At 37.7% G+C, this 26227-nt stretch overlaps 1 protein-coding gene across 3 annotated transcripts in view; it reads right to left on the reverse strand.

Moving 5' to 3' along the window:
• Positions 1-26227, reverse strand: part of Plcb1 (phospholipase C beta 1) — a 714003-nt gene that overhangs the window by 115973 nt on the left and 571803 nt on the right. For all 3 annotated transcript variants that reach the window (XM_027921686.3, XM_027921696.3, XM_071608751.1), the window contains exons 22-26: positions 24930-25034; positions 23570-23679; positions 10347-10479; positions 8503-8556; positions 4910-5129 (exon numbers count right to left, since the gene is read on the reverse strand). In XM_027921686.3, the coding sequence (XP_027777487.3) occupies positions 4910-5129; positions 8503-8556; positions 10347-10479; positions 23570-23679; positions 24930-25034 (622 nt within the window). The remainder of the gene's footprint in view (positions 1-4909; positions 5130-8502; positions 8557-10346; positions 10480-23569; positions 23680-24929; positions 25035-26227) is intronic.

The following is a 26227-nucleotide window of genomic DNA, read 5'->3' on the forward strand; positions in this document are numbered from 1 at the left end:
GGATCAGGCCCTAGCACCACCAAAATAAATCAATAAGTAAGCAAATTAACAAATAAATAAACAGTATAAAATATAGTATATTTTATTTAATCTAATACATCTAAAATATTATAAACTCAACATACAATTAAAGGATCTATTTGATATTATACCCTTAGAAATGTGGTGTGAATTTTTCTATTACATAATATCTCAATATTGACAAGCCACATTTTAATTATTGTTGCTGGGGATGGAACCCAGGGCCTTGCATAAGCTCTACCTGCTCTACCACTGAGCTGTGCCCCTTGCCCAGGTGAGCCATTTTCAAGAGTTCAATAGTCAACATGTGGACAGCAGCAAAGATCTAGGTAATAGTTTGAAAGTTCAGTTTGTTCATGTGTGTATGGGAGTGTGTACTGTTTTTTTTATTTTTGTAGGATTTTTACATACATGTCACCTATGATGCTATTTTGATACTCTATTGGAAGCTTACAAAATGTGACTTAAAGTAAATAAAAAAAGTGAATAAGCAAACATATATGCACATATCACTAAAGGAGAAATTTTGGAGATGTCTTAGGCCACACTTTGCCTATACCAGCTTTGTAATTGCAGGTAAATGTTAATGTCTTTAGCATTTAACTTCCTCCTTGAAGAAGTGATAAATTTCACCTAGATGGCTTCTAAGTCTGTTCCAGCTCTAAAGAAAGATGATTTTGTTACTTTTTAAATCTCAAGTATTGCACTTTGATTGTGCTTTCAAGTGAGGCACCCATTACGTCATATGTCACAATATGGATCTAAAACATGCATCTTACCTCTATCACCGGCCTGGCATCAAAATAAGATGATTCAACAAGGGTGGAAAGGAAGGATGGAATGCTGCCTGCCTTATTCCTGGCTCACATGCTCATGCAGTTGCAGGTTGATTTATCACATTTTCAGTTAAAGAACAAAGCTTTATTTCTCAGGGGAGATTATTATAAGTCAAGCCCCTGAGAGACTCTTTAATGAGAAAGTCAATGACGATGTTTCCCAGAAAGCTTTGAATAACTGCACAGTTAACTCCACATATGATTTCGTAGGGCTGTGCAGATCAGTGGATTATCTTTGACCATATTGTGTTCATTCATTAGCCAATATATGGAAATTCAGGGTATCTGATTACAGTAATTTGTACACTGTAATTACAGAGAATGAAGTGGAGAGATAATTTTAAATAATTTAAAAGATTTTTTCACCTCTGTGATGTATAATTCATTAAAATACCAAATATACATTGAAATTGAAAAGATATGTTTGCCTTTGGAAATGATAAATCTCCTAAACTATATATTTTAATATCACAAATAACATTTTACTTTTAAAATGGTGTGAGTAAATGTTTACAAATATTTTAGTACAATGCCTTTCACAATATTCTGTTAGTGTTATAAATATTTTTGATATTTAGTTCAATAAACGCTCAGAAAGATGAAGATTATTTGTATCCCAAAAGGACAAAAATAAAATTTAAGGTAATGCATTTTTATTTCCATTTCCCTAATTATTAAATTTTGAATATTTGTATGTAAAAATGAACCTTATTGATTAGAGAGCTACACTTTCCAAAATATTATTCATTGTCAATAAATTCATACTACAAGCCTGCATAGGATGTTCAAAGACATTCCAGGAATCTAAACTTAGAAGAATAACTTTGGACCTTACAGGATAGTTGATAAATAAATTTGTTTATTTGGGTATTTTTATTTCATGTATCCATTCATGATGTAAGACACTGAAGGAAAGGCAGTTATAAAGATTCCAAGTCCTTTGTAGGACTCTAGAAACACTTCCAGGAAGCAGTCACATGCCTGCAGAGATGCAGGTTCCAGATCTATTATTTCATAGACACAGGTGGGCTCTTGGCAAGGTCGGGGTGGGTACCATGCTATGGCTGCACTCTGACTGCAGCCTTGTGTGTTGCATGTGCTACTGGTGGGGGCACCATTTTACTGAACTTCAGGTCCTTGCTTGTCCAGGGTGGGTGATGGCTGTATCTACTTCATGGTGCTGCTGTGGGAAATACATGGGACAGTGCGTATAAATGCTCCGGACTTGTTCTAGGTGGAATGGTGTCCCCTCTAACTTCATGTCCTTCCCAGAAGCTCAGTTTATTACCTTATTTGGAAATTAAGGTAATAAGGAAATTATTACCTTATCCTAAGTCACGCCTGTGCAAAGAGAATCTATAAGCCAAGGTATGTCAGGTATTTCTCACAACCACCAAAAGCTAGAAGAGTTAAGGAAAGCTCCTCCCCTAGGCCTTTCAGAAAAGGTACCTGCTGGTACCTTGATTTTGGATTTCTAGGCTCCAGAACTGTGAAGCAATATATTTATTTTAAGGTAGTGGTGCATGGCAGTCATAGGAACCCAACAGAGTTAGTGGCGCATGGCAGTTGTAGGAACCCAATAGAGCCTACACGCCTGGATCTTCCTTGACACGTAGTACAGGGGCTTGTCTAGGACTGGAAGCAGCCCCTTACCAAAGGTAAAAAGAGAAATCTCTGTGTGGTCAGTCATACTAGTGTCCACCAAGTCTGGGGTAAGCTATGATGACAACCCAAAGTGGAATTCTAAGAGCAAATGATATTTTGAAATTCATATGGAAATCAATAATCCATAAATTGGGATTCTGACAGCTGGCACATACCTTGGTTGGAGTTTAGAGGTAGGGCTTGCAGCCTTCATGGCAGAGATTTGCAATTTTAGAAAGTCCATTATGCAGGAGAATCCTAATTCCCTCTTTTATCATGGTGGGATCTAAGTAGGAGCTACAGGGTTTTGTATGGGGCACTGGGGATTAAGGATGGGAAGGTAGATAGAGACTGGACACAACGAGCCCTTTAGGCCACCCTTCTATTTTTTAAATGACTTTGAAGGATGCTAGACCAGGGCCATCAATGGCAAGTGTCTGGACCAGTCGCATTGACAAACCCTGGCAGCTTGTTAGAAAATTCAGAAGCTCAGACTCCACCCAAGGCCCATGTGACAGCACTCTGTGTTGAGGCTCAGAAGCCTGTCTTTGAGCAAGCTCTCTGAGCGATTCTCATGTACCTCATGTGAATATATCGGTCTGGTCTAGATAAAAGTCCGTGAATAGATTTAGCCTGGAGTGACCGCATGAGTTTTCTTCTCCACATGGATTGGTTTCCTCCAAGTTTCTGACCCCATATCCTAGGCTCCTCTTAAAGTCAGCTATCCATCTATTCTCTCCATGTCTACCACATCATCCTAAACCAAACCATTATATGACATCACTTGGCTGGATTCATGAAAATGTTTCCCTACTGGTCACCTGGCTCCCACACCCAGTCCTCACTTTGAATTTTATCCATCAACCAGCAGCAACAGCATCACCCACCTTGGACCTGCTACATCAGAGCCTGTGACTAAGAAGATCCCTGGTGACTGTATCTATCTGAGAAGGCCAGCTAAGGATCTCTCTTTCATTCAGCAGCTGGAATCATTTTTTGAGAATATTAGTTAGACACAACAATTCCACTTATTTTTTTTCCAGTGGATTTGTATTGCACTTACATAAATTCTGGATTATTCATACAAACTCTGAGAAACCCAGTGGTATGATTCTCTCTCCAATTTCCCAGACCTCATCTTGTTTCACTCTACCCATTTTTTACTCTGTCTCACCTACTTTGCCAAATTTAGAGTTCTTGGAACAAATCCATTTTTTTCCCCTGTCAAAGGGCCTTTGCATTGTCTGTTCCCTCAGCATGGAATAATTCTCCCTCATCCCTTACATAGTTGGCTATGATTTATTCTTTACGTATCACCTCTTTACAGATTGACATGTCAGAAGAGCTCTCCTATCCCAAGCTAATCTCTATCACATTATCCTTTTCTTGATAGTATTCATCACAGTCTGAAATTATTTGGGGTATTCGTTGTTAATTGCTTATATTTCCCATATTACCTCATTAGCTACTTGAGGGTGAAAATTGTGCAGGTTATATTCATTACTGAGTCCCCAGGATATAATATGCATTAAATAAATATTAGCTGAATGCCTGTGTGAGGAAATGCTTCTCCCATCAAGCTCTGGGTACATGAGGCTGTGGGGACCCCGGTCCCAAACATAATGCAGGGCATTATGCGAGATAGGGCTGCAAGAATTGAGGCTTCTGTTTTCTCTAAGACAAGCTGCCTCTTCAAATAGGTTCTAGGGACAGAAGGCCATTTTTTTTTTTTTATACCTGCCAGATTGGCAGCTGTAATATAGGCAGTCAGTCAACTGGGATTAGGTCCATGAGCAGAAAGAACTAAAGGAAAACTTGATGTCTATTCTAAGAATTCAGCTAAATAAAGAAAGTCACAGCTGAGCCTGCTACTGTGCACCTATAGTCCCAGCTGCTTGGGAGGCTGGGACAGGAAGATCAATTGAGTCCAGGAGTTGAGAAACAGCTTGAGCAACAGAGCTAGGCCCCATCTCTTGGAGGTGAAGGGGGCGTTGGAGGGGGAGAATGATAAAATAAAAAAATCAGTAAGTTCTTTCCACAAGCAAAAGTGATTCAAAAACCATACAGAATGGAGCTGTTTGCGGATTGGGAGGCTGAGGCAGGAAGATCACGTGTTCAAAGCCAGCCTCAGCAATTTAGCAAGGCTCTAAGCAACTTAGTGAGACTCTGTCTCTAAGTAAAAAACATGAAAAGGGCCAGGGATATGGCTCAGTGGTTAAGTGCCCCTGGCAATTCTTGGTCCCCCCTCAAAAAAAAAAAAAAAAAAAGAGTTATAGAGAATGGAAAGTGCTTGGTGGCTTTTCTTTTTTGGTGGTGGGATAAATACACAATATGGCATTAAAAACACAACATCAGCAAGCCATGGAATTGACTCTTCATGTGGTAAAACAGATACTCGTTTAACTCACTTTTTCTTGCTGTCCTTTTTGGCTGACTTCTCCAGAGCTGCCCTCCTTCTCAAGTAGTCATTCTGAATCTCATTATATTTTGTAGTGTGTTCTTTGATCAGGTCAGTAGTTTTCTTGTGGTGTCTCTTCACCAGGTCTTTCATTTCTTTGTAGTGCTTCTTTTGAAGTTTCACGAATGATTTCTGTTGCTTTAGCTCTTCAATCGTCTGTGCTTCCACTTCTGCAACCAAGGAGCATAAGAGCTAAGGGACAGGAAGGACTGACGGTACAGAGGAGCAGCAACCTGCTCTGTGAGCGACAGCTGTCTGATCTTGGCCAACTGAAGCTTAAGAGTAAAGTCAGATGCCAAATGGATCCAGGTTTTAGTCTGTCTCTATCTCCTGCTAATTCATGGCTGGGTTACCAACTTCTCTTCATTTGTATTTTATTTTATTTTAAGTTGGAATTCCTTAGAGGCTGAGCCCACAAGGGAATATTCAGGTTCATGTGACTGACTAAAGGCAGGGGAGGGAGATGAAGCAGGCACATAGGGCAGGGGCAGCAGCTGAACAAGGATGTGTCTCAGCTGCTATTGAGCTTCTGCCTGATCCCAGGGAAGCTCAGGAGGGTGAATTGTCCCCCAGGCTCAGTCTCCTCTTAAGCAAGAGGGTCAGTTTCTCACATCTTTGTATAGTCAGTGGGCAGAGGCATAATCTTCTGGACCAGGGTCTTCCTTTGGGCTGAGGGCAATTTGGCAAAGACAGGGAAGGCTAGCAGCTGTTTGCAGCCAACCCCTCCCACAGCTGGGACCTGGTATACCAGATGTGTGGGAAATCTGGGCAGGACACCCAAGGCAGCCACTTCAAGGATTTAAAACACTTGTACTACTTTATAGTGAAATGAAAGAATTCACAGAAAGTGTTTAACAGTTTTTGACATTGTGTCCATAGAGGCTCAGTAAATAATTATGCAGATTCCGTAGTGCCATCTCTATGGGGGACCACTCACAGTAAAGACACCATACATCTGTACAGGTATCTCAACAGTATCCAGCAGTAAGATGTCTCAAGGGAGCACCCTTTAATTTAGTTTGCAGGCAGGCATCCCAAGGGTTAGTGCCAGCCTATATAGCATCATATTCAATGTTGAGGAAACATTTATTAGGAAAGAGCCTGACCTTAAAACAATCTGTACTTCGCTGACATATTTCATAGATTCTAGAATCTGCATTTTAAAAATATGTTCACATTTCTGAAATAAAAATACTACTTATGGTCAATGGGCTGCCAAAATTTTGCAGGATTCTTCTTTCTTAGCAATATATGAGCAATGGGTGTCTTTCAATTGATGGAGTCTTAGCTTCAGTGAATTATCATTGACTTGGACCTAGATTAAGTCAAAGTTTACATATTTCCATCCTTTGATCTGAACTTTTTGCTTTGGGGAACAAAAAAAAAATGTTACCATAAATATTTAGAAATGTCAAGAGATTCAGAAATAATATATGCCATGAATAACAACAGAACTGAATAGAAAATGATATGCCGAGTGGATAAACACTAAAATCAGAACAATAATTTATGTTCCTAAATGCTCAAATCTTTAAGTAGTTGAAATACACTTCCTTCCCTTAAATGTTTCTATTCTCTTAACATTTTTTATTAAAAAAAATTTTTTTTTGAGATAGAAGCCATGGAGAAAACCAGGTACATTTATTTAATGGTTTCCTTCAGGTCCAAACTGACTCATCATGGTAAGGTATCACATTAAGAATTTATAATCCCAAGGAACTGCTGCATTTTGGGAAATAGATTCAACCCCATTTCCTTAAAAATAATTCGCAGCATATCAGCTATGAATGGTTTAAAAAAGGAGCTCCAACTTTTGATAAAATTTTCACATAAAATTCTGTATTATAGTTGGGTACAGTGGTGAGTACCTGTATCCCAGTACTTGGAAGGCTGAGGCAGGAGGATCATGAGTTCAAAGCCAGACTTAGCAACTTATAGTGAGGTGCTAAGCAACTTAGAAAGACCCTGCCTCAAAATACAAAAAAAAAAAAAAAAATTGAAAAATGGGCTGGAGATATGGCCTATTTCTGGGTTTGATCTCTAAAATAAAAAAATAAAAACAAATAAAAAATATATTTTTAAAGTATGTAGATAGAAGTCTATTCCTATGACACATTCTAAAGTATAAAGGTAATGTCCATTTATATAGACACAAACATTCCTTCTTAATGAGTCACCAAGACATAATAAGGCTAATACATTGCCACAGACCATTGTATTTTGTCTATGCATTTATATATTTTTAATTTTGGGGGAACTGGAATTTGAATCCAGAGGTGCTTAACCACTGAGTCACATCCCCAGCCTTTTAATTTTTATTTTGAAATAGGGTCTTGCTAAGTTGCTTATGGCCTCACAAAGTTGCTGAGGCTGGCATTGAATTTCCTCTCCTCCTGCCTTAGCCTCCCGTGCCACTGGGATTACAGGTGTGCTCCACCTGGCCCAGCACATTAATGTATTCTTGAAAAACACTGGATACTTATTTTAAGCATCAATGTGATACTGTTTTCTATGGAACTAAGACTTTTAAGATATTTTGTTTGCTTCTAATGTACTCCTCAAGTAATTTTTCCATGCATATTTTGTGTATTTTTGTGAAATATGAATACTTACAGAAAAGTACATCAATCCTAAATACACAGCCCTGTGTATTTTCATAAAGTTAACATGCTTCAAATACCATCACCAACGTGAAAAATCAGAATATCGCCAGCACTCCAGACACCTTCTTTGTGGTTCCTGCCCTTACCAGGTATAACCCAATTCTGGGTTTCTAATGGCATGAATGGATTTTGCCAATCTTTTGTTTTCTGCATTATACTTAGGAGTGTTATCCACATCAGTGTGTGTGACTTTCTCATGACTGTATTCTATTCTATATTGTCAATATGTTACAACTTATTCATGGATCTTACATCCTTCTGGTTGTAGACATTTGGCTCTTACCCAGGTGCTCTTTTGGGTGAACGTGCTTGTACATTTCTGTTGTGTATTGGACCAAATATTTTAAATATTTTTAGGACTCTACAACTTATTGAAAATTGTATTGAAGAAAGCTTATATTGATTCTAGGACCACTAGTTTAGGTAAAACTAACCAAATTTAAAATGATTTTAAGCTGTATCACGGTTCTTAAACACCATGCATTTTATGGTCACCAATGGGTGACATTCTGCATATCTAAAACACAGTTAATTTTCGGCATTTTAGGAAGAAATGCATTACTGTTCACAGGGCCACACCCAGTAGGAATCTATTCTTTGATTCTGAAATAGCTATCTTGTAAAAAATATATATTACTTTTATGCCAGTAAGGTCCTATTTACTAACTATGGTTATTTCTCTCTGATTACATCATGTAATGTGGCCTATATATATATATTTTTTTTTAAAGAAGAAATATTAGATCTTTTTTAAAAGAAGAAATATTAGTGATCTCATTTTTCAGAGAAAAATGTAAATTGATTCTCTAAATACTTACAGTGTCTAATATTCACCTACAAAATTCCATGGAGCTTGGGGTGGGGGAAGGGTGGTATTTACCTGTTAGGACGCTGTGAATAAGATCTTCTGTTTTGGCAGGAGCCTTGACAGAACCTGCAATACAAAGGCAAAGTAAATAACCTTCAAAAAGTTTGGTCCTTGATTCTAAGTTTTTGAGTCCTTGGTTCTAAGTTTCTAAGAATGAAAAATGATGGTAGAAAATTATTTATAACAAGATTACTCCAAAAAGTCTTTGTTTTGTAATTTTGAGACAAACCTAATTATATGTGAAATTATATAGCTGCTTCATTCACATATAGGGAGAGAAAAGAACCCTCCACCTGGATCAAAACAACAAATTCCATTTAGGGAGTGCTAATGCCACCTTTTGGGCAAATAAGGAATGACAAGTTGACAAGTGGTCTTTTAAAAATCAAAAGCTGAGCACTTGCAGGTTAGATCCATTTATGGATCAGCTGCCAAAATTTAAGGATGAACAGGATATTTGCATAGTCTCAAAGAATCTTCCCTTGGCAATCAAAGAGCAGAAATCTTAACTTTCCATGGAGAAAATAACTGAACCAAGTGCTCCCACATTGTGGCAGATGGGACATATTAACATCACACCCCTGATATGCTGAACAGAGAAGGACACAGCATAACTTCTGTGGTGGTCTTGCCTAAAAGTTCAGGACTCAGTCTATTCAGGAGAATATATCTAGGCAACTCAAATGGGGGGAATTTTACAAAATAATATTAGAATTTTTCAAAATGATCAAGGCTATCAAAACCGGGAAACACTAGGGTTTGCCATAGATTAAAGGAGACTAAGAAGACTTATAAGTACAATGTGGGATCCCGAGTTAGAATCTGGGATAGCTAAAGGACATTAGTGGAAAGCAGCCAAAGTTCAAACGAGGTCCACAGTTCATCTCAGAGTATTGTGTCAGTGTTAATGTCCCAGTTTTTTGAACGTTGCACCATGATCTTGCCACATGGTGACTTTCGGGAAAAGGGAGAATTTCTGCCATGTATTCTATGCCAATTAAAAAGCATTTTCTATTCATCAAATTATTTTAAAATATCAAGTTTAACAAGTCAAATACTGGCACACACCAGCCTTCATCACTGTGACATACAAAGCAAGGACCCAAATGAAGCTTATCCTAGGAAGCTCACCTTCTATTACCAGAAATAGGACATACATAACAATGAGAGATGATTACATAAACCCGTGTAAGATTAAAGGTCAAGTGAGCTGCAGAGAAATCAAAGGATTTTTCTGAGAAAGGTGACATGAGCGTAGCTTTGGTTGGAGTATCCACAAAAACTATTAGGAACTGTGTCTGTCTTGCCATAGGTTTCCACAGGTTAAGGAGATACTGTATCACCTAAAAATTGCAGTTTATTCATCGGCAAAACGGAGACAATAATAGAATCTCTTCATAGGGGCTTGGTGTGAGGGTGAGATAATATAATGCACCCTACTAAGCAGGGTGCACAGTACATGGTAGACACTCAAGGGCACTGAAAAGCAAGCTGGAGTAAGGGAAAGGAGATCTTGGCAGAGACTTAATAAAGTACGACTGAGAACGCGTTTCTAAAGCAGAGTTGCTTATAAGTTGCTTGAAGAACTCTTCACAAACCCTGCCAGCAGACGGATCATATTGCCACCACTAATAAAGACACAGGAAACCTGGGGGAGTTTCAAGTGGCCAGCGGAACCCATGAGCCCTTGAGTCCTCTTGGCATGCATGCATTCACCCATCCACTCTTCACGCAGGTCTGTGCTGCTTTTTGCACTTGAAATCACACAGCCACCCGAACCACGCTGCCCCCTTCAGTGGCACCATAAGCTTTTCACTCTTTATTACCTGGTGCAGCTCTGCTTTCACATCGCTTACCTGGAGCAGGTTGGCTGTGCAGAGCCTGGGAAGGTGGTTTGGGTGCCAGGGATGTAGTGTGATTCACCCCATTTTCTGAGGGAGTCGTCCTGGTTTCACTTGGAGTCTCTGTTGGTGTTTCCCCAGGATCAGCCTAAAATCATAAAGAGCCTTTCATTTTCTACTGTTCCTATTATACTTGTATTACCTTCCTAAACCAACAAGGCGTGGTGTTACAGTGTTCTCAACAACTCATTTGGAGTCTAAAATATCTAATTTTTAACTGGGAAGAAAAACAAATGTAGAATAGTGTGGAGTCATATTCGTGGCAGGTTGACGGAATTAAAGACTCAGTTATTCAGACCCTTTCATAGTGTCCTTCCTCATTGTCTCTAGAACTGACCCTGTGGTTTGTTTTCATCAATCATGACAGTAGCTCAAGGCTAACCTCAGCAACTTAGCAAGACCCCGAGGGATGGGTCTCAGTGGGAAAGCACCCCAGGTTCAAACTCCAGTATCGCAAAGCAAAAACACACAAGAGAGTAGTAGCAAACTCCACACAAGCAGAGGATCATAAAGACACATGTGATTTCCTCTGCTCTTTCTCAGACCCTCTCCATTAGAGCAATGGAGATGAGAGATGCTGTGTAGGGCATCTCAGCCCTTCTGGCTGAAATGTCTTAGACTAGCCAGTCTCAGCTGTCCACAGTTTATTCATCGGAAATTCACATCAGAGAATCTGTAAGATATGCTGAGACTAGTCCAGATCAGCAGAGGTGCCCCTCTGAACAAACTGCTCAAGAAGAGTAGTAAGTAGTTCATAAAGTAAGCCACTCAATTCGGGGATTGTTTTGTTTTATGTAAATAACTAATTGATGTGGTAAATAAAAAGAGCACAGATTTTGGAGCTAGACCTGCCTGGCTTGGAATTCTGGCTCTGCCACTTCCTAGTGGTGATTAAGTGATGAAGTGAATTAAATGATACTGGGTGAGTCACTTATTCTCAGTGTCTCTGTTTCTATAGATAAAGGATATACAAATATTGGGGATCATAATATTATTGATCATGCAAGGCTGTTTAGGGGAGCAAATAGGTTAATATTTATGAAGTCTTTAGAATGTTTCCTGGTACAGAGCAAATATGTGTGTGCTCAGTAAATAAAACATTTATGTTTATGCAACACCATCCATGGATACTAATAAATGCATGAATGCTTATGAAATCTCCATTCCACTCACTCCAACAGCTATACACCATAACCACTTAATAAATGATTGCTGAATAAATGCTAATTCTGATAAAATAATTGCCTTCCTCATTACGCACTATTAAGTGATGCTTGTCAATACTGTGAACACTGTGGCTCTTCATTAGACTATCCTTCTGAGTTTGTGGCAGGTTTTACCGACAATGAGGTTATTCTGATGTTCTACTTTGTACTCCATTTACAAAACATGTTAGGAAATATATTTTTCCAGAAGGCATTGGAAGCCTAACATTGTGACATTTTGGTATGTCATTACAGATAACAGACTGTCATATGGAAACACTTTCATCAAAGGTAAGATAAAGATGAAAATAGTGATGCTGACTGTTGCAAGTGTTTTTTTTTTAATCCATCCCCCAAAGCATCTTTAAAACATGAGTGCCAGACAGCTTTTCATAATGGCAAAACTTACTTTAAGTCAACAAATAATCGCTGCCTACAAACCATGGGTGTTCGGGCTGGTGGCACTGAGGTAGAAGAGGGGAGCCTTGGTACTTGTGGAGGGACATTTAGAAGGAAGCCTGGAGCCTAAACAAGTAACGTAGGTAGCCTGTGTAGAGAGCTCTGTCCTTTGAAAATGGCTGCTTCTACTGGTAACTTTGAGCATGATCACTTTATTTAGTTAACACTCATCAGGAAAATTCTCCTAGAATCATATGCCGAATGGAAGGACTGTGTATTCTTTGGTCAGCAGACATTGTGAACACGTGGCTCCTGGTCCAAATGCAGGGTGTGGACTGTGTTTTTATTGGCTCACCCAATGTTACCAAACTTTTCAGCGCAGGTTTTAATTTTAGAAAATGGATTTCTTGTTTCTCTTAAACAATCATATTTGGCAACACTGGACCTCTACACCCACACTGGGCTAGAACTGAAAAGTTTCTCTGCCTTATGGGATTTATTCCCTCCTTTCTCATTTAGGTTCTTGACCTGCCTGGGTTTATGGATGGCCCTGGAGAAGTCTGAAAAAGAATAGATGGTTGACCACAAAATTCATAAAAGAAATGCATTTATGCTGCACAGATGAAGCCAAGGGAGCATCAGACTGACTACTGGGTTGTTAGCAAAGTTAATGGCTAGCCTTTGTCTCTTGGCTTGAATACAGTAGGGCCAAAGCTTCCTAGCCCCCGGACCCCATGAAGGTGGGGCCCATGTTCACAATACTAGTTACTTTGCCAGCAAAGAAGGAAGGTGGCCCCTACATCTGAAGAAATGCTTAGTTGAGAGTCACACCTGATAATGCCTGCAGACAGCATAGGCTGCACCACACAGACCCAGGGGCACTATTCACAACATATTTTGAATAGGCAGTTGATAAGCAAAGTGGACTAGATTTAATGCAGCACCACCCAAAGCTGGAAAGAGATCTCCTACAAATGTGGCAGTTGTTAACTCAGATTCAGCCTATTGCTACCCAGGTTTAGAAAGAAAACAAAAAACTGGAAAACTAGATTTGTATATGAACTCTCACTATTTCCCATCACCGAGAGGCCAGAGAAAGCACATCTTCAGACCACATTAGGTCCTGAAGCTGCCAAACTATACCCACTGTTAAGATTCTAGGCAGGATTTGCCTAGAATCCTGAGACTGTCAGGGCAAGCAATGTGTCCTTAGCTATCCTAAAGTGACAGGGGTGCTCGGGAAACGCAGTGGGCCAGGAAGCAACCTTCTGCAGTTCACCATAGTTCCCAACGTCCCCTGGCCACAAAGGTGGAGGGAAGAAGGCAGGTAAGGAGCATGGATATTAAATGCTGGGCTAAGGAATTTTTTTTTTTGGGGGGGGTCGGTCCTTGTGTAGTTGGAACCTTATAAAGGGCTTCTTATGGTTTTTCTGGAGACAAGTTTTATATGTTATTGAGTGAAAACCTATGATAACAAATATCAGACTAATATTTGAAGCTTTTTGCTAAGGGCTGTGTATTTAAATTTTAATTGATTATTTACCTAATGGCAGTTGGTAATAAAAGCAGAGGTAGATCACCTTGTGCTAGATACTATTATGGGCACTGGCCCTATCTCAGGCAGTTGGTGGGCCCCAGTCTCAGCACCATTATAAAGTAAAGAAGTTGGAGATATTATTAAAAGTCTTTACTAAACAATTAAAAGTTATGTAATTTGCCAGAGGTCAGGAGAACTGGTATTTGAATGTGTGCTGTCATCTAAATCCTAAATCTTTAAACTAGTACTTCACTCTATATTCTATGAGAATAGCAACATAAGGAACCACAGGAATAACGTAATTGAAAATATATGTGAATTAGTAAAATGTTAACTCATTTTCATATAAACATGAACATAATTCTCAAAAAGATTGCTTTGTTGCACTAAAAAGGCATTCTTATGTAAAAAGTTAAAGTCAATAAAATGATTAAATGTAAGATCTGCAAAATGAAAAAGCACCTATAGTAATATAATTACTATAATTTAACTTTTTGATATGATTGAAATGTAGAATAATTCTCAACATATGGGTATGTGAGCAGAGATGTAAATGTCAAATTCCTTGTCCCACTCAAAGAATCAGAAGAAATCAACACTTGTGACTTTATTTCCCAGGCTTTCCTAAATATTCACTTTTGTGAGTTTAAATAAAATAAGCACAAAATACTTTCATATAGTAGTGGAAATTATGATAACAAAAGAACCAGAAATGTGTTTTATTAATATTTGAAAGACTCTTAGGATCCAAAGAAACAAATTACCAGGAAATAAAGTTCAGAAGATGGGATATCAGTTTCCCTAACTAAATCTTGCATTTTAGCTAGTGGGGAAAAAAGCACAAAGTGAACCAAAGCAGAAGGGAACCCCTGCCCTCTGGTGGCCAAATGAAATTATTGAAAAATTATTGCAATGTTTTTCTTTAAACCAAGGCAAAATTGGCTTTTTAAAATTAAAAATTTTTATAAAAAGATTCTTGGTTTGAAAATGAAAAAAAGTGTCTTGAAAATATATGTGAACTAGTAAAATGATAACTGAAAAGGCCATTTTTTTAAGGTTTTTAATGCTGATTTATAAAGACTGCCATCCTGGGTACTGACCATTTGGATCTGATGATCAAGCTGACAAGATTGAGCATTTGGAGAATTTAATAGAGTAGTTAGCATGTTAAGTAAAGTGTCTTCCAAATACCAGATGTGTGACTCAGCAATTTGAGGTATTTGAGGACGCTGGCTTTGCCTGAGTCATCTGAAAGGTATAGCCCCTTTCATATAACTAGTTAAGATGATGGTATCTTAATCTGGTCACCAGATGGTAAGAGAAAAGATCATCAGTTTTCTTTAAGAATATTTTGGATGAGACTCATATTTCATGATGCAGAACCTAATCAGTACAGATGTATACAGTGGCTGTGATTTTGTTAGATTCAAAATTTCCCTCAAGAAAGATCTTTCCCAAACATGTACAATTTGTGCCTTAAATTTTTATTATCTGAATAAATTTAGATAATGTATCCATCTTACATTTCAAAGAAATACAGGCTTATTCTTTTTTTAAAAAAATTGTCCTGGTATATGTGTTCTCCGATGTTTAGGAGTGAGGTACATGATGGTTTGCCATCTACTTTGAAAGGCATTAAAAGTAAGATGAACTGATAAATGGATAGAGGGATTTATATGTGGTAAGGGGAATGTATCAATAAAAGTTGCACTATAACACATTGAATCATCTCTAGATTACTCATAAGACCTAATATAATGCAGATACTATGTAAATAGCTGTTTTACTGCATTATTTAGGGAATAACAACTAAAAAATCTATACATGTTCTTTACAGTGCAACTTTTAAAATATTTTTAATCAGCAGTTGATTGACTCCATGGAGGCAGGACCCATAGACTCAGGGGGTGAACTGAAAAGTTTTTGTGAATGTTGATCGAGTTCCAGTGGAATCAGAAGAAATAAATTCTTTTCAGCTTATAAAGAAATCATGGATTCCTCTTCTAAAAGAAATCTTTCTCTCTAAAGAGAAAGTAGACCAACTAACTTCGACATTCATCCATGGAACCTGAATCAATGCTGTGACAAAATTCTCCAGGGGATCTGTGTGCACATTACAATCTGACAAGGTCTACTTGGGAATAGAGTGAAAAATTATACCTTTAGTCACAATTTTTTAAATACACGTGGAAATGGACCTTGAAAATTAATAAATTTTGCAAAGACTATGGTCAATCACTCACATAACAACTTCTAAAATATTATCAGGGAAGAGGGTTTCTCCAGGAGTTCTTCCAAGGTTCCTGTGACTAACTTGACACTTTAGAGTGGATGGAATTCATGGGTTACATCCGGGGAGAGTTGCGCACTGGCAAGAGACAGGAGTGGGCCACCATAGCAGTGATTCTCAGTGTGTGGTGCCTGGGCCAGCACCACAACACTGCAAATTGTTGGAAATGTAGATTCTCGTATCCACTCCAGAACTATTGAATCGGAAACTCTGGTATGGGACCTATTAATCTCTGTTTTAAGAAGCCATCCAGGTGATTCTGATACATGCCCAAGTTTGAGAGTCTTGCTACTCAAAATACGATCCATGAACCAGCCGCATAAGTATCATCTGAAAGCTGATTAGAAATGCAGACTTTTGTGACCCCTGACAGATCTACTGATTATGAACCTGCTGTAACAGGATGGCCAGGTGAACTGTATGCACAGTAAAACTGAGAAGTTCTGCTCTGGAGCAGAGTGTAAACCTTTATCATTTATTGAGAGTCATGACTTTATAATCCTATGCTATTTGGTATAGCATGGATTACAATTTTCAAGTTTCTGGATTCATCCCTGGAAAGATAAATCTTTCAATAACCTGTTGTAATTTTTAAAAATTATTATGAAGGAGGACACTGCCACATCAATGTTTATAGCAGCACAATTCACAGTAGCTAAACTGTGGAACCAACCTAGATGCCCTTCAATAGATGAATGGATTAAAAAAATGTAGCATATATACACAATGGAATATTACTCAGCAATAAAAGAGAATAAAATCATGGTATTTGCAGGTAAATGGATGGAGTTAGAGAAGATAATGCTAAGTGAAGTTAGTTAATCCCAAAAAAACCAGATGCCGAATGTTTTCTCTGATTTAAGGAGGCTGATTCATAGTGGGGTAGGGAGGGGGAGCATGGGAGGAATAGACGAACTCTAGGTAGGGCAGAGGGGTGGGAGGGGAAGGGAGGGGGCATGGGGTTAGAAATGATGGTAGAATGTGATGGACATTATTATCCAAAGTACATGTATGAAGACAAAAATTGGTGTGAATATGCTTTGTATACAACCAGAGATATGAAAACTTGTGCTCTATATATGTAATAAGAATTGTAATGCATTCTGCTGTCATATAAATAAAAAAATTAAAAATTATTTTGAAGGAGATTTTTTAAAGCAGTTGAATTTAATCAATCATTGACTCATTTCAAGTGAATGTATGGTATTATCTTTATATCTTATGTAAAAAGACCCTAGTTGTTCAATTTATAAGCCAATGATACTAGGCCAGCACTCTAACCATTATGATAAGTCATTGACGCTTCTAAAATGGGGATTACTATGTTTGTTCTAGGTAAAGCCCATTTTTATCGAGGACATCCAATATAAGGGCTTTGTCAATGCCAAAGTTGTATAGTATATAAATGAAGGGAGTGTGTCATTTTTTAAAGGACATTTCCTAAAAAAAGTAAACTTTCTCTTCTTACTTTATTGTTTGACTTGAAGTTCAAGGACTTTTATAAATTACTGTTGATATTTTGCAAACTCATTATATGAGGAAGATTGGAGAAGACAGAGGTTCATTTTAAAGAGAATCCAGTATGAGCAGTAAACCTCATCCTTGAATTTAGTGCCAAGTTCTTAAACTATGGACAAAGTGTCAAGCATCTGTCTTGGAGAAATTAAGAGATACCCATGACTTTATTCGGTCAAGCCCTGTGAACTGGTGAAATTCTTATCATTGTTCAAATAACCAAATCCCTTGGTGCCAGATAATGAATTAAGAAATGTTTGCAAACGGTTCTAGATAAATTTAGATACATTTCAGTTCACTCATAGAAACACAAGAAACTGACAATACCAAAAATAGATCTCTTAGAATAAAATAAATTTTAGAGTTACCAAATAATTTTCCCTTCTCAACGTCAACATTATGCAAAGAGCACACACCTGAATGTGCATGATGCACACACACATATAATGTAGGGAACTCTTGTGAACATAAGAATTTATGGCCAAGTGAGGCTTGGAGCAGGTACTCTGTGGTGGATCACAATTTCTCCACGGAGGAAATGAACTCTTGGTGTAACTTGGTACTGAAGAATCAGTCCTTGCTAAAGGCTACCAGAAAGTTACGACTCTGTTATGGAGGTAAGGTGATGGGATGTGGTATAGATTTTTGTTACATAAGTGTGCTGTCAGACTGCCTGGTTTTCAATCTCAGTCCTTTCCCTTAATAATTGTGTGGCACTAGGTAGGGAATTTAATGTCTCAGTGCTGCTAAGTTTCCTCATCTGGTAAATGAAAAGAGTAGTAATTAGGACATACAGATATTTATAAGTCAACTGAGTTAATACATTAATGTGTCAGTGTGTTTGGTAAGCACTCAGAGAATGCTTTATAAATGTTTTTTTTTTTTTTTTTTGTAGTAGGAATCGAACCCAGAGGCATTTTACCAGTGAGCCACATTTCCAGTCCTTTGTTACTTTTTATTTTGTGACAGTTCTCACTAAGTTGCTTAGGACCTCACTAAGTTGCTGAGGCTGGCCTCGAACTTGCAATATTCCTGCCTCAGTCTCTAAAGTCACTGGGATTACAGGTGTGTACCACTGCACCTGGTTCAGTGAATGCTTTTTATATTTATTTTTTCTTCACTTATCTGACTTGCTACAACTCATGTTCAAATATTGCATTTTGACATTAATGTTGTTATATAATAATTTCTAATCCATATACTGAATGTTTACTTTTCCTCTTTATGTATATATTTAAAAAAATAAGCTGGGTGAGGTGGGTACATGCCTGTAATCCCAGCTACTTGGGAGATAGAGGCAGGAGGATCACAAGACCCAGGATGTCATCCTGGGTAACATGATTATACCTCTCTCAAAACAAAAGACATAAAATTAAAAATGTCACTGATATTTCATTAGGCATTTCTGCGATTATATTAAAGTATTTGAGTATCAAAGGTTTGTAAAAATATGTGAATAGAAAACATTCTAAAGGGCATATGCCAAAAATAATAGTATCTGCAGGTAACTGAGGGACTTTTATCTTGTTTACTATGTTTATAAAAATTTTTACATAAATTTTAATTTAAAGGAATAACTTATAAATGGTATAAAGACTTTGTTAGTATTCAAATGAAGTTCTTATTGTACAAATTTATTAATCCTCCACCTTGAATTATGATTTACTTGAAAAATCATTTTAAGATCAAATAAATCCAGCAACTTAAATCTCTATCATTCTTTGATTTCTAACCATTATTCAGATTTTATATATAATCTAAATATTATGTAACTGAACATTAAGGTATATATGATATGTGATCAGTGTCTTTCCACATAATAATAAGTAAATGCCTATTGTTTGAACACTGGGAAAATAACTGAACTTTCCTACCTATTTATTTGAAAATTACTCTATGAAGATAACTGATTAGACTATTAAAGTCTGCCAATATTTTGCAATGCACTGAAATCTACTCAAGTGGAAACAACCTTACTTATTTTCAGTGGCCTCGTTCAAGCAAACTTACATTATTGCACAAGATGCTACACTGGTGTTCAAAAGCATGAAATGACTCCCCCCCCCCCCCCAGTATTACAGGGTGAAGGCAAATGTTTTTTATTTATTTATTTACTTTGAGTTTCAAATGTGAGGCCAGTTTGGGTTCAGACATTTCTAGGAAAAAACAATTCAAATATTCTCTATGATATCAATATGGAATCTATGCAATTGAACACCTCTAAAATTATTTGTAAAACTGAAACAGTCCGGATATTCTTTAAGTTTAACCGATTGTATACTTTTATAAAACTCCCTTCTGGTCACTTTATATAAAGGAGATACAAAAACAATATTGACCTAAAACTCTACTTCTTTTATCTTGTTTACTATGTTTATAAAAACATAGTAATTTTATGTCTGTTAAGTGTTCTGTTCTTCTTAAATAGCTTTTTGATAAGTGTTGTTTCCTGCAAAAAAAATATATTTCAAAGGACATCAATGTGAGAGAAGAGCTCTGCAATCTCAAAGGCCCTGGATTGCTTTCCCCGAAGGGTGACATTTTTTCCCAATCATTAGATAAGTGATCTGTCTGAGAAAACCATCAGCAAAATGTTTTAATATATGACTTCCAACTTAATTGCTGTATTATAGCAGCAGAAGTGTACAGGTGTCTGCAAATATTCTTTTAAAATGATTAATAACTCCTTGGAGACAATAGTTGACATATAGGTAGTAGTTGATAATATAAGAAATATTGCTTCTAGATAGTGAAAATATAAATAATTTTACTTGAGAATGCTTTCTTTCAAACTTGTATTTGTCTCTCTCTCACTTTTTAAATTTATTTTTGGGTATTGGGGAGATTGAACCCAGGAGGTGCTTAACCATTGAGCAACATTCCCAGCCCTTTTTATATTTTATTTAGAGACAGGCTCTTGCTATGTGGCTTAGGGCATTGTCAAGTTGCTGAGGCTGGCTTTGAACTCGAGATCCTCCCGCTTCAGCCTCCCAAGCCACTGGGATTACAGATGTGTGCCACCGTGCCTGGCTTAAACTTCTATTTCTTTAGAAGATAAAATAAACATCCAGTTGATTAAAGAGATCCCTGTTCTAATTAGAGAAGAATATTATTAATTATTTATTTGTATCTATGCAAAAAGTGTTTTTTTTAAAAAAGCTTAATTTATTTTTTTTAAAAAAGACATTTTATTTATGGACACAATATCTTTATTTATTTATTTTTATGTGATGCTGAGGATCGAGCCCAGTGCCCCACACATGTGAGACAAGCAATCGACCACCAAGCCCCAGCCCCAGTCCTATGCAAACAATCTTCACTTCAAATGTATTTAATTAAATCAATTGTCTTTTATTCTATTAAGGAAAGGAGGAAAAAAGAGAAAGAGTTTTGAGGTTTCTGGGGATTTACAGGGAGCAGATTTAATCTCATATTTGTAACCATAGGAGCAAAGCAAGAAATGCATTCGTAGACTTGTCTTATGTAATCTTTTTAAAAAGCCATGGGAAAGAAAAGTACTATTACTCAGAAGAAATATCAGAATCAAAGATATAAGAATTGCCCAATCTTTAAATTCTAGTTTTGAAGCAAAATAATTCAGAAAAAAAAGCATTCATTCATGTATTTAATTATAAAACAGCAGGCTACTTAGCTCAGTTGGATTCCCTGGATGTAGACTTTGGACATAGGGATTCCTGAGTACATGATTTATTGAGAGAATGCTCTCAGGAGGAAAACCATAGAGAAGTGAGGCAGGCGGGGCAGACAGGGGAAGAAGATCAGCTGAAATGTGGCCTCCAAGGCCAAGCTCAGCAGATCTCCCTGGGAGCAGTGGAACATGGACTGCAACACAGAAGTTGGCCACTGGAAGCAAGGGGCCTGAGCTGTTAGTCACTAGGTCGGCCAGTCCTTGGGCCTGGGTGCTCCCCCTCCAAGGAAGAACCTGCTAGGTATGTCAGGTAAGGTGGTACCTGTCAGCCCAGGCCAGCCCTCAGATTTTGGCAGCTGAGAGCTGTTTGTAGTCAAGCCCTATGGCAGCGTATACCAATAAGTGGAGCAGCTTGGAGAGGAGATCCTTATAGGTCTCCAACAGAATCCCCTTTCAAACAAGTAAATTAACCTCCTTCAGTAATCCCCATACAAGCAGCAATTGCTTGAACTAATCTCTCATTAAATCCAAGCAGGGGGGACTAAGTACTTTTTATTGTTTCATTTTTCTCTCTGAAAAAAACTAAGCACAGTTATTAGGGGCAAATTAACTTATGAAGCCTGCATATTCCTGTCTACTATTAGGTAAACTTTTCTGTTGGTATAAAATAAGCCTATTCCTGCATACCACAAATTCTTCATAAAATTTTCCAGTCTAATTTTAAATTTGATCATACAGGATGATGTATCTGTTGGTCTTATGCAGTATAATGCCCATAGTATAAAGAAGAACCTGGAGCTGAGGGTATAACTTAGTGGTAGAGCACACAGTTAGCATGTTCAAGGCCCAGTATTCCATGATCTCTAGCACCAAAACATATGAGGTAAGAACCTGGAACATTTTACCTTTAGGTTAAATTGCTTTCCTTTTAGTTCATCTTATTTTCTCTCATGTTTAATAAACTCAATGCCCAAGACCAAAAATTTCTAAAACTCTATAGAAAGTAAAAGGAAATAATCACAGGTTCAAAATGTATTAATATGTTCCTTGAAAATCTGTTTAAAACAGTGAAACATTTCAAATATCCAAAATTGGGGATTATATAAATAAATTATGATGTGACAAAAGACTGAGCCACTAAAAGTCATTTTGTAGAAGAAAATTTAATGCCGAATGCAGTTGCACAGGCCTGTAATCCCAGAATTTAGGAGGCTGAGGCAGGAGGATTGCAAATTTGAGGTCAGTCTGGGCAATTTAGTAAGATCCCATCTCAAAATAAAAAATTGAAAGGGCTAAGGATGGGGAATGTGGTTCAGTGGTTGAATACTCCTGGGTTCAATCCCTTGTAACACACACACACACACAGTCTAAATTATATGAACTTATTATCAATATTATCCCATTTTTTAAAAAAGTAAAATTGAACATAAAAAGATGACCTATGTCTACAACCCATATTCACAGTTCCTCTCTCTGAATGTTTGAGTCTTGTTTTTATTTTGGAAATTTTACATAATCCTGAGTTATTTTCGGAATAAGTAAAAGGTTATCTAATAAACATTACCAACTCTAATGGATTTGTTAATAGGCAAACAAATTATCCAAGCAATTTCCAAAGTTTTTTTCTTACATTATTATCTGTCTATTTTTTATTTTTTCTTGAAAATTTCCTCTGAACATTCAAGGGAAATGTGAAGAGCTAATTTCTATCATTTTTCTAAATATTGATGTCATCCCCAATAATCATTAGATTATATTTCACTTTTTTGAAAATCAAAAGAATTGTCACTCTATTTAAGCCCTATATTTTTTAGACTTTATTTGTAATATGTCTTCACCCTTTAGTAATTATTCTTTAGGTTGGATGTGGTGGCTTACTCCCATAATCCCAGGTACTTGGGAAGCTGAGGCAGGAGGAACAGACAGTTTGAGGCCAGCCTGGGCAACTCAGTGTGACAGTGGCTCAAAATAAAAGAGGGCCCTGCATTTAGGTCAGTAGTAGAGCTCTTACTTACCTAGAATGTGTGAGTTCCCGGGTTCCATCCCCAAACAAAAGATTATTCTTTACATTGTGACATCCAATTTAGAATACTATATAAATTATTTCAGGAACCCATAACTCTGTACATGTAATAATAATAGTTAGTAATCATTTTAGGGTCCATAACCACACTCCAGGCATTGTATTCAATACTTTGTGTATTGTACAAAATCACAAAAGCCCTTTGAACATCCTGCATTTTATATTTAAAACAAAGGAAAATACAAATGACTTGATTATCTTCACTTTCCTGTGCCTTAATCACCTTTAATTGGTATGAACTCATCCAGAAACACCTGAAACAGCAAGATGTGTACTGTTTAACATGATCACAAGATAAGATGCTAGTGGTGTCCACAAAAGATGAAATATGAAAAGCTGAGTTATCATCTGGATGTTTTGTGACATGATGCAGAAATCCATGAAACTGTGTTCCAATATGCCATTTTTATTTCCCTGGAATAAGATCACTTAGGTGAAGTCAGAAAGTTGGTGTGGAAATCATGCTTCACACCCTGAGTAAGATTACAACACCCTCTCACCTCTTTCTTTACTTCTTCTTCATCCTCCAGTGTCAAAGCAGCCAGTTGCTTAGCTCTCTGCTCCATCAGATTCACATATCGGATTGGGTTTGACAAAGCTTCGATCACATCTAAACAGGGAAGAAATGTTTTAGATGGTAGGTTCTGGAGGTATTGATTACCTATCATCCATCTAACCACCCATCCATCCAACACTTTGTCCATGTATTCACTCATCATCCAACTACCCACTCATCCATCTGCCCATTTAGCATCCATCTTTCACTCTTCCATCCACCTATATACCTTTGCACCCATTAATGCAACATTTTGGAAACAGCCAAGAGTCAGGACTTTGCTGAAACCTTAAGAAGACAGAATTCAAAGGAGTTCAGCTCTGAAAGCCACATTGGACAGGTTCAAACTCAGGATGCCACAAAATTTCACATTCTCTAGTTTCTTTTTAAAACATCCATCGGTCCCATAGTGTTCCTAACATTTGTCTTATTTGGCCCAAATTGTATCTCATAAACAGAAACATTTCATAGAAAGAGCCCACTTTCCACACTCTTGGAACAATCCAAAGATTTGGCAATATGGGTCTTATTTGCATGGCAGTAGTTAGGTGGAGGGAGTTATTATGACCATCTCTGGATGAGGGCTATGTTCCAAGTTTGCCATAGTCTCCACCATTTCCCAGTGTCTTTTTTCCTCATGGAATATTTGGTACTATAAGCATTTAAATTTGTGATTTTTGTTTGACATTGTCACAAGTTAATCCTCTATATTAAGGACTCTATACATGAAAAAGATCAGGATTCTTTTCTTTTCCTCTTGGTATCGGGGATTGAACCTAGGAATACTTTACCACTGAACTACACCCCAAACCCTTTTAAAAAATATTTTGAGGCAGGGTCTCATTAAGTTGCTTAGGGCATCACTAAAGTTGCTGAGGCTGGCCTCGAACTTGTGGTCCTCTTGCCTTATCCCCCCAAGTCAGTGGGATTATAGGTGTCAACTCTGTGCCCACCAGGATCAGGGTTCTAAAACTAGCTGAAGCCAAATTCATTGCACAGACCTAGATAAAGAACTGCAGCCCCCGCCCCGGGTAGCATGAGTCAAGAATTTCTGAGCCCATGAATATAAGACTACCAGTGAGTAAACACGTTCCAAACGGAGGCATTGAGATTTAAATGGAAATAAACTGCATTAAAATGTAATCACAAAGTCTGAGCAACATACCTCTAAACATACAGACAAAAACAGAAGGGATTCGGAGGTCACAATCTTCTGCCTTGGTTTGGTCCAGTGCTTCTTCCACTAAGCCACAAAAACATGAATGACCCCAGATGGAGACATGCCCTTGAGTCAGGTTGCTTACCTGCATATGTGTCTGGCACATAGTCTTTCACTTCTATGTAGACAAAGACAGCTGGCAGCATTAGGGGCTGGTTCCTTTCATTCCTCAGACAGATGTAGTGATAGCCTGGAAGGTGACAACAACACTGGGTATCACATATCGTCTTCACAATGTTAGCTACAGCTATGAACATCTGTGTGACGGAAGGGTTTATTTTAGGTGACTTTGGATGACAAATGGGTCACTTCTTTCTCATATAACTTCGAGTGATGAGGTCTTATTTACTTCATCAGATAGGAAAACATTGTTGATTCTATTTTTTTCCCTTTCTAACCATATTCTCCCCCAAAAGAGAGAATTTAAAAATACATGCCACAGTTTGAACTATTGGTCCAAATTTGTTCCTTATAGTAGAATTATACTTGATTTCTTGATTGGGGCACAGTATAGGGTATGCAGTGGTCAATGGGATGTTAGCACTGTGGCCCAAGCAGAGGTACAAAATGCATATGTGGAGTGAGACTTGTCCTTTTGCATTCTGGTGATCTTCCAAGAGAAGTCCATACTCTGGTTGCCATTGTCCCTTCAGCCTGCACCCCAGAATGAGCACACTTGGAACACACCAGAACCCAATCAATGGCTTGAAGCACAGCTATGTTGCTGAGGCCAGGCTGGATCAGCTAAACCTTGTGCAATGGTTTGGATGTGATTTTTCTCCTTGAGTTCATCTGTGGAGCTTAGTCTCCAGTGTGATGATGTGAGAGGTGGTGGGAACTACAAGAGGTGGAGATAAGTGGAAGGGTCACTGGGGTTGTGGCCTAAGGAGAGATTAAGATAGTTCTCTAGGACCCTGAATTAGTTCTTGAGAGAGGGTTTTTATAAAAAGAGCAAGTCTGGCTCTACTCAGCTCTCTGGGTTCCTATTTGGCAAGGTGATCTCTCACTCCCAAATGCACATGTCTGCTATGATGCCACCCAGAATTAAATTAGGTCCTCACCAGAGGCAACGTTGATAGGATGATGGGATGCCTGGTTTTGTGAGCTAAACAAACCCTTTTCTTTATAAAGCAGTTTACCTCAGGTATTTTCATTATAGTAGTGATAAACAGACAAATATATACTGCTAACCTTCAGACTCATGAGCCAGGAACATAAATACTTACATATAAGCTTCAGATATTTTATTACACATAATTATTGTAACAAGAACACATTACAGTTGGATCACAAAGACAAGAAACTACCAGATTTAAGTAAAAGATCATATAGACCTTTTATATAGCAAAATTACAAAGCCCCAGATAGTTGCTTAAATTGGTG

This window comes from Marmota flaviventris, chromosome 2, assembly GCF_047511675.1.
Source record: "Marmota flaviventris isolate mMarFla1 chromosome 2, mMarFla1.hap1, whole genome shotgun sequence".
NCBI classification, from domain to species: Eukaryota; Metazoa; Chordata; class Mammalia; order Rodentia; family Sciuridae; genus Marmota; species Marmota flaviventris.